Source organism: Dipodomys merriami, unplaced genomic scaffold (assembly GCF_024711535.1).
Source record: "Dipodomys merriami isolate MVZ:Mamm:240054 unplaced genomic scaffold, mDipMer1.0.p SCAF_1, whole genome shotgun sequence".
Lineage (NCBI taxonomy): Eukaryota > Metazoa > Chordata > Mammalia > Rodentia > Heteromyidae > Dipodomys > Dipodomys merriami.
Window position 1 is genome coordinate 38,790,947 of NW_027202270.1, and position 14,391 is coordinate 38,805,337.

The following is a 14,391-nucleotide window of genomic DNA, read 5'->3' on the forward strand; positions in this document are numbered from 1 at the left end:
AACCAAGGGCTGTGTGTATGCTAGGCAAGCACTCTAACCACTGAGTTATATCCCCAACCTAGTATGTTCCATTTTTGACACAGATGTGGTTCAGCATATTTCTATCAGGCCTCAAGTACAAGACTGTGGGAGAGCACGCCCCAGTAAAAAGATTTGCAATTCTTTTCCTTTCTATTAAAACTGCAAGTAGAAGATAGAAGTGATGATTTAGGGTGGAGGATAAATGTAAGGACCCACTGAAGAGGTTATTAGCTATAGTGAATGGGCATTTGCTTTATTTAGACTAATATGATAAACTAGTATGTGTACAATATAATACCTTAATTATAGCTGCACCTATCAAACTCACTCAGGATAAACACAAAAGAGCAAAACTCTACACTTGTGCTGAGTAGGACAAACTCCTGCACGTGGGTAAGAACTTCTGCGTCCCTTCTCTCTCCAGGCTGGTTCCTACTGTTTTCTCTCTTTTTTGTTTTTTTTTTTTTGAGGACAGATTTGTTTCCTTGCAGCTTTTGGCTTTTGTTTAAAGCTCTTGGAGCCAGTTTGGAAAATATGTCAAGTAACACAGGATCTGATGTGTCAAATATTGAGAGATTAACTGTGGGTACAGATTCAACATGTTTGAATCTAAGAAGAAACATGTGCCTGGTTACCTGAGAAATCAGGGATATATTCGAAAAGGTGATTATGTTCTGAAAGCAAGAAAGCAAGAAAGCAAGAAAGCAAGAAAGCAAGAAAGCAAGAAAGCAAGAAAGCAAGAAAGAAAGAAAGAAAGAAAGAAAGAAAGAAAGAAAGAAAGAAAGAAAGAAAGAGAAAGAAAGAAAGAAAGAGAAAGAAAGAAAGAAAGAAAGAAAGAAAGAGAAAGAAAGAAAGAAAGAAAGAAGGAAGGAAGGGGGGAGGAAGGAAGGAAGGAAGGAAGGAAAGAAAGAAGGAAAGAAAGAAAGAAAACCAAACAACAGAAAATATGCACAAAAAAAATTATGTGCCTCAAAAGAAGAACCTTAATATCTTTTCATACTACAAATGTGCTGTGTTGCTTTTCTTAGAATAAAATCTCAAACACTTAGAATATGGGGGAAATACCCAAATATATTCACCTTATTAATTGTGGCTACTATAGACACACTTATTTGTTCTTTTATTGTCTCTGTTTTCAAGTATATGCAATCTTTTTAATTATTGGAATATGAGGAACTAGAATACTTTTCCTGCTAAGTGGGAAGGCTCATGGTAAGTTGTCTGAAGGATTTAATTACTGGCTCACAATATTGACCTGAAGGCTGTGTACAAACCTCAACAATAGCTCCTTCAAAGTGAGTACAACTTATGTTGTCACTGAAAAATGTTAATCAAATAACCCACATAAATCTGAAGTGCAAAGGTAAGTAATGCTTTGCTTGAAGGTAGAAATGTTTTTTGTTTTTGTTTTGTTTTTGTTTTTGTCAGTCGTGGGGCTTGAACTCTGGATTTGGGCGCTATCTCTGCGCTCTAAGGCAAGTGCTCTACCGCTTGAGCCACAGCACCACTTCTGGTTTTCTAGTGGTTTTACTGGAGATAGAGTGTCAAGGACTTTCCTGCCTGGGCTGGCTTTGAACCAGGATCCTCAGATCTCAGCCTCCTGAGTAGCTAGGATTACAGGCGTGAGCCACCGGTGCCCAGCTTTAAGGTACAAATGTTAAATACAGGTTTTCTCGTAGTAATTATGTAGACTTGTTTTCTCTGGATATTTAAAAATATTAAATTCTAGCTGGGAATTGGTGGCTCTTGCCTGTAAACCTAACTACTCTGGAAGTTGAGATCTGAGGATCAAGTGTGAAGCCATCCCAAGCAGAAAGTCTGTGAGACTCTTACCTCCAATTAACCACCAAAAAGATGCACATGGAGCTTTGGCTTAAGTTGCAGAGCTCTAGCCCTGAGCAAAAAAGCTCAGGGACAGTGCCCAGGCTCTGAGTTTAAGACCTAGGACTGTGATACACACTCTCTCTCTCTCTCTCTCTCTCTCTCTCTCTCTCTCTCTCTCTCTCTCTCTCTCTCTCTCTCTCTCTCTCTCTCACTCTCTCTCTCTCTCTCTCTCTCTCTCTCTCCCTCTCTCTCTCTCTCATTTAAGCTCCACCTTACCCAATCTTCATTAAATATGAGCTTGCATAACAGCTGTGTTTGAAGAGCAAACACGATAGCCAGCAAACAGTAATATTAATAAGAAATAAGACAGTGTTTGTTTTAAATCTGAAAATAATGGTTTCTTTTTCTTAGATGTCATGTCAAAAAATTTAAAAATCTCTGCTTCCCCCTTCTCAATTTATTTATTTTTGTTTCTCTCAGTTTCTCTGTGACTCTCTCTTGCTCTTATTTTGAGACAGAGTTTGCTATGTTGCTAAACTGACCTACAACTTGTGATACTGCTGACTCTGCCCTCTAAGAAGCTGAGATTATAGCCATGGGCCTCATATCTTCAAGTTAAAAAACAAGACAGTCATATTGAATAACCATTAAAGTCTTTCAAATTTAACAAAAATACTGTCAGCCTTTTGCACAATACTTTTTGGTTATCATGATGATGGGCCAGTACATTCCAGATAGTGTAAAAACAATTCTGGCTCTTGAGGTTTTTCTGATACTTACATTATGGTTAGGAGTTTTTTGATCCTAAGTATTTGGCTTTCAACTAGAAAAATAATAAAGATGTACTCACATTATACACCAAGTGTATTTGACATTCACTAGGATAGTCTGGAGAAATACTTCTATAAACCATATCCTTAACTGTTTCTCCTACTGTTGATAGGGCTATTCTCTTCTCACTTTGGTAGTAAGTGGGTAGCAAAGAAAAATTAAATCTTGGTAAAAGTGTTCTCATTGATAGGAAGAATGAAAATTTTCCATTCTTTAACTTTTTTACATTTTAACTTTTTCAGACTTCAAAAGTTTATCTTATTTTACTTTTTGATGGTACCAGGACTTGAACTCAGGACCTTGCCCTGTCCTAGTTGGTGATCTACTACTTGAATCATACCTCGATCATAGTGTTTTACTGGGAGATGATGTCTTATGGATTTTTTTTTATGCCCAGGCTGACTCTAAATCTTGATTCTCCAGGTCTCAGCCTTTTGAGTAGTTAGGATTACAGGCCACTGATACTTGGCAAGTAAGTAACAAAAATATTGTTAATACTTAAAACCAAGGTTATATTATAGTTTACCATTACTAGTAAAGAAAAAAATAATAATTTGTTGTCAAAATATTAGTACTGTGTCAAAAAGGTGTGTGTGTGTGTGTGTGTGTGTGTGTGTGTGTGTGTGTGTGTGTGTGTGTGTGTGTGTGTGTGTGTGTGTGTGTGTGTGTGTGTTTTGCCGGTCCTGGGGCTTGAACTCTAGGCTTGAGCACTGTCCTTGAGCTTCTTTTGCTCAAAGTGAGTGCTTGCTCTACCACCTGAGCCACAGCACCACTTCTGGATTTTTTAAGTAGTTTATTTAAGATAAGAGTCTCATGGACTTTCCTGCCCAGGCTATCTTCAAACTGCAATCCTTGGATCTCAGCCTTCTGAGTAGCTAGGATTATAGCTGTGAGCCACCAGTTACTGGCTAGTTCTGGTTGTTGTTTTTTTTTAAGTATATGGAATTGCATGTTATTAATTCTTATTTTACTCATTTTCACATTTACAATTTAAACAGATGTTATACATGGAACTCAAGAATTTTAAAATAAGCTTATAGTATATAATAATCTTATTAATGATAATACTTGTATTAATAATATATATGCAGTGGTAGAAAGAGTGTTATTATATAGCAGAAAAAAGCATGGCAATAAATAACACCAAGTCTGGCAACTTTAGTAGTGTGACATGTAAGCCGAAAACCCAGCATGCAGCAGCCACTTCTGAGCATCTCACAGGGGTAGCTCCTCCTTTTGCCTTGATTATACACACTGGTTTTCAAGTCTGGCATAGTCAAGTGCCCTGACCTTCACAGTGGCACATTCTCTGGTAGTGTTCAGGACCACATTTACTATTTCCCTCCCTGAAACTCAACCATTTTCCCTTCAAAGATATCACTGGAATCTTGAGGGATCCAGGCATTAAGGAAAAGGACATTATGAGTGATAACTGTTATGTGGATCCAGAAGACGACAGAAATCATATAGAGAATGAACCCAATGAGGCAAAGCAAGGAAAAAGGAGGCAGTTCACCAGCCAGTCTCCAGCCAATGAGCAAGAAAAGTTACCAAGACCCGTCCGTAACAGCATTGCTCTGTTAGTGCTGCACAGGACTACAATCTAACAGGGAGAAAGCACTCTGAAGCTAAGAACTCTGCTTAGTCCTCCTTATGGGGTTTTACACATCATCACATTACTTAGTGAGATTAAACACTCCACCCAGTATGTTCCTTTCCCCGAGTCACATTTCCCCATACACATCCAAGTCTAATATATCCAAGAAACATACACTTCCTACTTAATCTATAAAACTAAATAATCTGAACCCCTACTTCTTTAGCTATTAGCGTTGGGAGACAATGGGTGAGAATTTACCTTAGACTAGATGACATATTGGTCTAAACATTTTGCTAAATAAAATTTAAATTCTGGAGGAAAAAAAATCCAAGGCTACTTCACAGCTAGAGAAGGATTTGAAACACATGGCAAAACTGGATCATCATTAAAGCAAACTCACTGAAATGAAAGTAAAACTGGTTCAAAAGGCAAGAATATTAATACAGAAACTATCCAAACTAGATGTATCAAAAACCAAATCCTGGCAACCTTAATAAACACCTTGCTTTTTTTTTCATTTGAAAAATGCAAAAAGTATAAAACATTAAAAAATAAATACCTTACTAATCAACTCTTGGTAATTTGGCTTATTTATCTATAACGTTTTTCCTATGTACTTATATCTGCCCCTTATTCTTTGCACACAAGCATTTGTTTTATATGATAAACTCTTCACAAACATGATTTTTGACCGTAACATAATAAGCAATGACTTCCTATGATTAGACACGTACATGGTTACTGATTTTTGCCAGAATAAATAATGCTATAGTGAACACTGCTGTGCATAATTATTTTCTAAATTCAGTATTACTTCCTTAGATTATTTCTCTGTGCATAGACTTTCAAGGAAGATGGATTGAACACTTCATAAGGTTTTTTAGATGTTGCTAAATTATGTATAAAATCATAGCAATTTAAACTTGGTACCTAAGAAGATGACAAAAATTATATGGAAAAATTTCATATACAACAAAATTTGCCAAATCCTAGGGAACTATGGAATTCAGGCACAAATAAATATACCTGAAACTTTTATCCCATCACACAATATTTATTTTGGGTATGTGAAATGTTGTGGCTAGGAAGGATGACAGATACTTCAGTTAGGACTTTAAATTATGCTACTGTGTGCTTTAAGCCAATTTTGGCTTATGTTTGAGTAGATATCATATTTTGCTGGTTCTAAGATGGGTATTTCCCCCCAACTAGGAGCACCTCTGAAGCACTGTGTCAACTCAATTGACAGAAATATTTTTCCCTACTCAGAAATTCATGAATAATGATGCATCTAACAATTGCTGAGGTGTTGATTTTTGAAATAGAGCAATTCTAGCTGGAGTACATTCTGCTGCTCACATTTATACAGTCTCAATCCACAGTATATTCAATACAAGCTGTGCACAAGTTCTAAGGCCAGAAATCAAACTAATACCAGCGATATACTGAAGGCAGACTCTACTAGTCTTGAATCTCTCATTATTATGGTAATTGGGATTATTGACATTGCCTTAGCCCTATTATACATCATTTGATTTTTCTGGTGTTCATAGTAATACACAAAACAAGATAAGAAATTATATCTGATGTGAAGTAAAGTCATCTATAATGGACAGATGCCACAAAAATTGTATATTGTATAAGCATACGGTTAACATGTATGCTCTTGGATGTGAACACTAATTTAAGTTTCATAGAGTAAAACAACAGAATTATGTTTTATTTGTGTACATATAGATCAGGGAAATAACATTACTTTAGAAGAAAAATTCATTTGACTGTCCAGCCTTGCAAGATGTTACTTGCTCAGGAAGGCTAACAATGCTGCTCATGTAGTGAAGAATGCTAACTTTATGTATTTTATATACTACATGTCTTCAAAAAAGAATGATACGGTTTGCTGAGCTGATACAGAACATAAAAGCCTCATTGAAAAGTAGCATTTTTAATCAGTGTGTGTGTGTGTGTGTGTGTGTGTGTGTGTGCGTGTGTGTGTGTGTGTGTGTGTGTGTGTAACAGAACATAAGCCTTAAAACTGTTAGGTTATTTAAGTACCACATGAATCCTTTCTTCTCTCCATGGAGAGATGTGGTCATGAGAAAGATACCTGGGAGGGGGGTTAACTGATAACACTTGATTACAGATCGAAGGTGCCTTCAGGCTACCTAAAATCACACTCAATCATGCAGTTATTGTAATAGAAAATATCCTTAGAGCAAGGAGAACAAGTCCTCAATGTACTCCATCTACTTAGCACCTGTTCAATCTTAAGTGATGTATTACATGAGGTTCTGCAAATAGAGTTGGCCAACCAGAAAAAGCTGTATCACTCAATTGTCTCCCTCCTTCAACAACTCATCTGCTGGCTCATTTCCTAAGGTGAAATGCCTGCCAAATTCCAAGGTCAACATTCAGGTCATACAACATTTGCTACTAAATTGGATGCTTTTTAAAATTTCAACTTTATACTTAATCTCAATGGTCACCACTGACAAATTCTTTGTCTGCTTCCTCTAGCTCTCCATCAAAGGATTCTCTTTGTTAGCTTGTCTTTAACATATTATTATTCTTTACAGTAGCGTCAGTACCATTGTAACCCTTTTATTCTGTGTGAAAACACAATTCATCAGCATTTATACTTCATTAAGCTATTGAGATTTCCACATCTTTCTCTCTGTCTCCTGAACTCTAAATCTGGTATCCAACTGTCTGCTGGATATCCCACAGACATTCAGTTGCTATACAAATCAATCATCATAAACCTCTGACAAACCAGTTCCTCTTTTGTTTTCTCTCTTGATGGGGAAAGAACTATTACATATATCCAGTTCTCTAAATTAGATCCTGGGTGGATAATTTTTCTTTCGTTGTCTCTTTCACTTCCCTTTTCTGTCTTATTTCCTTTTTCTCTTTCTCTTTCTTGCATCTTCCTTTTCTTTGGGGTACTGGGGGTTGAACTCAGGGCCTTATGTTTGGTAGTTACCACTTGAGCCACATCCCCAGTCCTTGACTCTATCTTCCTGGTGTTCTCTAACATTCAGCAGATCTCCAACTTTCTCTGCTTCATTTTTCTCTTGCCCCAGGTCTACTGCCTCCAAAACCTACTCCCTCCTATTCATGCTGACATTTCCTTAGTCCAGAAATCTTGAGTATCATAATGCACTCTCAAATGTTTGCCCACCTGCTTTTACTTTAATTTTATCTGCCATGTATAACGTATCAGACTAATCCTTCTAAAATACTGAAATGTGGAATAACATATTTAATTCATCAGTACCAAAATCTTTAATCCTTCCCAACCTGATAGGGATAAATCGGTAGGGTAAATCTAAATTCTTCTGTGTGATTCCTCAATATGCTTAATCCCAGATACTTGACTAGCTACTTGTAGAGTGAATTTTCTCTCCCCTCTCTTCTTCAGGCCTCTTTGGAAAGGGTCTAAGCATTGACAGTGATTCATTTGAAAGATGTAAACTGCCAGTAAATTTAAATGCCTGAGCAAAGGCTATGATGATTTCTAAAACAGAGTCTAGCCTCAGAAGTGATAAGAAAAGACAACTGCAAGCACTAGGTTATTTATTAGGTACGTTACAACTCTTTTTTGGTGTTGGGATTTGAACTCAGGGCTAGGCAGAAGCTCTGCTACTTGAGCTATGACCTCATAGTTCTGTGTGTGTGTGTGTGTGTGTGTGTGTGTGTGTGTGTGTGTGTGTGTGTGAGTACTAGGGGTAAGCCTCAGGGCCTCATGCTCTTATTTGATGGGAACTCTGTCACTTAAGCCACACCTTCCACACCTTCCCTTTTGGCTTCTATTGGTTAAAGAGTCTCACAGATTAATCTGCCTCAGTTGACTTTCAACACAATCATCTACTCAGCCTTCTGAGTAGCTAGGATTATAGTCATGCACTACAAGTGCCTGGATTTAACCCTTTTTGTTTTGGTTTTACATCATGTAATAGTCTTTATAGTCCCAAATTGTTTTCACATATTTTCGTTCTTTGGTTAGAAAAATATCTTAATGCAACAAACAGAAATCAACGGAGGCTGTGACTTTAGGTACAAATATTCTTTAACAAGAAAGGGAAATAATTGAACCCAAAGGATGTTTCATTTTTACTTCATCATGTTAGTTAGCATCCTTTCCTTCTTTGTCTACAAAGGACATTTGTGCTTAATTCAGGGAACTCTCATTTTTTTGTTACCTAGGAAACAACTGTTTTTCTGGGTAAATACTGCTCATCTCTAATCAGATCATGAGCTTCCCGGAAACCAAGCACATGGTGTTACATGCACAATACATAGTCTACAGCCATCTGAGTGGCCTAATGAACACATAAAAGAATAGCTACTTTTAAAATTCTTTTCCTAGTCATTTCTAGTTTGACCTTACGCTCATATCCAGATTTCTAGACCATTCCTAACAAGAAGTGAATTAAAGAAATGAGGTGGAAAGCAAGAGAAAAAATGTCCCTATTTTTCTTAGTCAAGCTTGATTTGTACCACAAAGCTTCCATCATTAAATATCTCCTGAGAAGACACTGCAACATTTAAGGGGCTAAGAGTGTGTATTTTTGTGTGCTTGTAAGGGGATACTGACATGCCAATTTGACTATTATTTTGATCTTTCTGACTGATACTTTCAGAATGATTTGAAAGTTTAATTAGTATCAACTGCCCATTCAATGGATACATGTCGTGAGAAGTCTAGGCAGATGATTTCTTACACAGCGCCCTCTGCAGGCCAGCAGACAGGATGCTGCAGTGATGCTCATGCTACTGAGGCCTGAAGCAGTATATGCACCTCATCTAACCTCAGGTGTTTCACAGTAAGTGCAGGAAGTATGGCCCTGACAGTGGCACGCCATAACATGGAATTTAACACTGTACGCTGACATTGGGAACATAAAACACAGTGATACAGTTTACATCCCATTGTTAAGCACTAAAGGAAACCATTCAGGCAAGATCGGATCCACATGAAAACCACTTACCCAGGCTTTGCTGGCTCCTTCACTCTGATCCAAGGCATCAGGAAGTGAACAACATTTTATGTAAACACTGAGTTCTCACACAATATCAAAGAAATTAAAGTAAGTGCATTTAAGGACTAACTGAAGAGAATATTTACTTCAGGGGAGATAGTGCAACAAGGATAAAGTAATTTTAAAGGATTTATATTAGAAACCCTGACTTTGATATAGATTGAGATTGGACTAATAAGGGCCAATCTATAATACATATTGACACAGAGAAATGCATATTGAAATATGCTTTAGAAAGCATAACTTAGAAAGGAAGGAAATCCCCAGAGTGCAAGCCAGAAAGTAACTGAATTTCTAGTAACTAGTAATTTTCAATAGACTAAAATCTCAGTGGAAAAAAATTACATATGGAAGATCTAACAGATCTTGTTTTATTTACCATCAAATTTAATATGTCATGACTATATTTCAGATGTGTAAATCATGTATACCTGTTTAGTTCTAGAGCTACATTATCAGTATCTCTAGGCTTTAAGTATTCCGTTAGTCAAAACAGCAAATTATATGTGTGCAGGAAGTTTGGCTTATTTTTACCCTTGCTTTGACATTTTTGGGGAAGAAAAGTAAAATTCAATACTGACACTGCAAGGTCTTGGGAGAATTTCAGAGGGAGGGGCCCTCCCACAGACTGACTGTCAGCTCCCATTCCATTCTTTTGCCTGCCATCTTCTGCCTGTCATGCATCTGAAAACAGATCTTCTCATTTACCTGAGACAGTGACTGCCGGAGCCGGGCCATCTGCGTGCTATGGCCTTTGTTATGATCCTGTTCAGAAACCATCTGCTTCAGCTTCTCTTTCTCTATAGCTATGCTGTTAAATGCAGACTTCAAGAGAGAATGCACTGTATGGGGAGTAAAGTGAGGAATGATATTAAATATAACCAGAAAGAATACACAAAATGATAACTTCTTAAGACTTGAACTCATATCTAGACATTTTCAGGAAAGGCTATGTTATAGTCTAATTAAAATCAGTATTAAATGGAGTCTACCAAAATACCCACACTCAAAACAAATATGGCAATTGTAATTAATTAGGATGAAAAATTTAGCACATCATATCAGATGAGGCAGCTAAAAGTTGAAAGCAGCATATTAAGTATCAGTATCAATTTTAAGTATCAATATTGAACAATTAACTTATAATTCCTACAAGAAAATATTTCACTTGTTATATTTGGTGGTTTGAGCAACTCTGACTAGCCTAAGTGTCATGCAAATAACTTGAGAGTTATTAAAAATATATTTCCCAAAGTACATTGCAAAACCAAACAGCATTTTATGATTCCTGTCAGCATAAAACAGACAGCTGATCTAGAAGTTCTGAGTAGTTCTTTGGAGGCAAGAAATGACTTGGCTTTCCGAATAGTACTTGCACTGTTTTCTCAGAGAGGATTTTTTTTTGTGATAGTTCTGAGGCTTGAACTCAGGTCTGGGTGCTGTCCTTAAGTTCAAGGCTAGTACTATACCACTTCATCCACTTCCAGCTTTTTAATTGGAGAGAAGAGTCTCATGGACCTTCCTGCTCAGGCTTTGAGCCACTGTCCTCAGATCTCAGCCTCCTGAGTAGCTAGGGTTTACAGGTGTCAGCCACCTACCTGAGAAGAACGTTTTAATGTAAAAAACACTGTGGCTTTCAATCAACAACACCACCTCTCTGATAATTTCCTATGTATCTAACATCTTATGCAGCATTTTGAACTTCAAAAAGTTATATTTCCACTTGTTATTTTTACAGTAGTGGTTTCTGTAATATGTCAAGTCTTCTAAACCAGGTATTTCTTTGTGAGGAAGTCTATTTATTTATTTATTTTTGGTCATGGGGCTTGAACTCTGGGCCTGGGCATTGTCTCTCAGCTCTTCAGCTCAAGACTAGGGCTCTACCACTTGAGCCACAGAGCCACTTCCAGTTTTCTGGTGGTTTATTGGAGATAAGAGTCTCATGGACTTTCCTGCATGGGCTGGCTTTGAACCGTGATCCTCAAATCTCAGCCTCCTGAGTAGCTAGGATTACGGGTGTGAGCTACCCGCACCAAGCTTTTTTTTTAAAGTGGAAAATGTTAGCACAAAATATGGTAAAGTGGGGAAAATGATCACATGCATGGGATACACATTTCACTGATTTTTATGCTACATTCCATGTTCAATTTAAAGGTAATAACTTGATGGTTTTAAAAGCAGACTCTCCACTCATTTCAAAACTCGTAATGCTTTCCAAAGAGTTCACTTCAACAGTCCTGAAAAGTCCTCTCTCTTCCCATCCCCCCCCCCCCAGCTTAGAGGATTGATATGTCTGTTGAAAAGAAAACACAGATTTTTTTTGAACAGAGGCTTTAAAAGATTGTTGAAACTTGGATTTCCTGAAAGGTTCAGGATTTTAACCTAATACACAAAGCTTTCCTGGGCTGCCTTCAAACTAAGCCATCTCTCTTTAGCAGCTCTGCTAAAGGGATTCTCAACTATGTTATTGTGCTATTCTGCTTTGACTTTACCTGCTTTGACTCTAGCCAAGAAGCAACAGACACTGGCTATTAATCTATGGTGTCTTATGAACAAGACATTATCATGCTAATTTAATAGCATAATTAGTATCCAGTTAAAAATTCAGTGAAGATGCATTTACTAGGAGCAAAAAGAAAGAGTTGCCCTTATAGAATCTCAATTGCCAAATCTGTAGAATAAGATGGGTAAAATAGTTAACCGTTGTACGGTCACAGAACTAAGGCAGCATCTGATACCTGAAGTTTCGAGTGCTAGAGTAGAAGTTAATTTGAATGCCAAGGCTCTTGTTAAACACTATAGCACATCTTTGTGATGTTTTGAGATTATAGGAGTATATCTCCTATTCCTGAGCCACCAAGCTCTTGAGAATTGGCAGATAATGAATGTGTTAGTACCTATTTTCAAGAATATATTGTAACTTATTACTAGCAGTCCCAGAGAAACAAATGATTAGTTTGTAAAAAGGTTTTGATAACTGAAAACATTACATTTACCTCTAAGAAGATTTAAAAAGACTACATTGAAGGAAGTATTATCTTAAGTCAAAAGATTAGCAGTTAAATACCACAGCAAGTAAGAGAGGAGCTAATCTGAGATCCAAGACTCCTTTTGTCAATGACAGACAGGACTGCTCAATCACCTACATCTTGCTATCCTGCTTCTTATTTATTAAATGTTATTCTCTGTAGCTCATGACAGGAATTTAACTCCCACAAAAAGCTTTACTGCAAATTTGATGTAAAAAACAGACTCAAGGGTTCAGCTGATTTTCCATCCCCTCATATCTGAACTGGCCTGTGATGCTTGGGCCTTACAGAGTTCAATGGAAATGAAGCTACACCAGTTCTAGAGCTGGCCTAGAGAGAACCAGCAACTTCCGAGTCTGTTGGAGGTCTAAACAGTCATGGACAGGAACAGGATCACAGCCTTAGGAAGACTTCCAGCTGTCTTGGCAATATGTCAGGAACACCAGGGAAGCCATTTGGGATTTTTCATTCCCAACCTAAACTCTGGCTAAATTCCATTGAATGAACCTAGTCAGTAAGACAATGCTGAGGCTTGGCTTATAGCTGAACCTAGCCTCATAGTTGAACCTAGTCTCAATTCCTGACCCATCAGCTCTAAATATAATCAACAGAACGTTGTTTTAAAAACATAGCAAGGGGGCTGGGGCACCTGAGTCTCATACCTGCAATCCTAGCTACTCTGGAGGCTGAGATCTGATGATTGAAGCTTGTAGCCAGCTCAAGCAGGAAAGTCCTTGAGACTCTTACCTTCAATTAACCACCAGAAAACAAGAAGTGGAGCTATGGCTCAAAGTGGTAGATTGCTAGCCTTAAGCAAAATAGCTCAAGGACAGTGACCAGACACTGAGTTCAAGTCATGACCAACAAAATAAATAACATTACTCATCATATAACACCTACTTAGGAAGTAGAAATCTTGAGATGTGGTTCGATATCAGTCTAGCAAAAAGTTATTGAACCAGATGTGATCATATAAACCTCTGTGCCCAGCTTGTGGGAGACTATAAGGAAGAGGATTATGGACTGTGGCTGACCTCAGGCAAAATTATGAGATAGAATCTAAAATATAACCTAAAAAAGCAGTTGGAGGTTTGGCTCAAGTGGCAGAGTATTTGCCTAGCAAGCCAAGGACCTGAGTCCAAATCCCAGGACAGAGAGGGGTGGGGGGAGACAGAGAGAGAGAGACAGAGACCGAGACAGACAGATGGACAGAGAGAGACCGAGACAGACAGACAGATACATACACACAGAAGAAAGAAGAGAAGTGGGGAGAGGAATGAGGGGACAGGGAAGGAGGAGAAAGAAGAAGAGGAGAAGGAGAGGAGGAGGAGAGAGAAGATAGACTCTAATTTTCCTTGTTAAAAATAACTAAATATTACAAGATAACTAAAAGCCATTTAAAAAAAAGATGGAACATAGCATTACCTTGTTGGACTGCCTCTTTCTGTCTTTCTTCCTTTCTCAATCCCAGTAACACCTTAATCAAAACTGACACTGGGGATATGTGTCCTGCATGCAGGCAGACAGGAACCACATCTGCTGTATTTTGTATATAAAACCATTTAATCTTTTTGCCATTACTACCTAGACAAAGACTTAAAAAAATCTTTTTATCAAACAAGTCTCTCGTTGAAGAAGAGACCTTTAAAGGACATGTTATTTTTTTTAAATATTTTTTTTATTGTAAAAATACTGCACAGAGGGGTTACAGTTACATGAGCAAGGGAATGCGTACATTTCTATCAAGCATTGTTACCTCCTCCTTTGTTTTCCCCCTTTCCCCCCCTTCCCTCCCATGTTATTTTTATTGATACCTTTCTGTGCAATTAGACAAAATTCTTCTTGTAGCTTTGTATAATCTGTTGAACTTTCCAGAGGGTCAGGGAGATGACTAGGGGGAGTCTGAAATTCAATATCTGCACAGAGGTTGGGGTTGGAGGAGTGCAGGCGAACCGGTGACATGGTAGCACTGAATGGAACCTGAAAAAGGAAGACATAAATTATTCAAGAGCAATTGTGCCCTGTTCCACCTTTCCCTACACAG

General features: G+C 37.8%; 1 protein-coding gene across 10 annotated transcripts in view; it reads right to left on the reverse strand.

Moving 5' to 3' along the window:
• The window catches only part of Osbpl6 (oxysterol binding protein like 6), a 190,143-nt gene that overhangs the window by 24,685 nt on the left and 151,067 nt on the right, over nt 1-14,391 (reverse strand). For 6 of the 10 annotated variants that reach the window (XM_070020161.1, XM_070020202.1, XM_070020178.1 and 3 more), the window contains 3 exons: nt 14,162-14,327; nt 10,027-10,160; nt 9,268-9,291 (listed from right to left, as the gene is read on the reverse strand). In XM_070020161.1, the coding sequence (XP_069876262.1) occupies nt 9,268-9,291; nt 10,027-10,160; nt 14,162-14,327 (324 nt within the window). The remainder of the gene's footprint in view (nt 1-9,267; nt 9,292-10,026; nt 10,161-14,161; nt 14,328-14,391) is intronic. The other 4 variants (XM_070020210.1, XM_070020192.1, XM_070020183.1 and 1 more) reach the window with 1 other exon arrangement.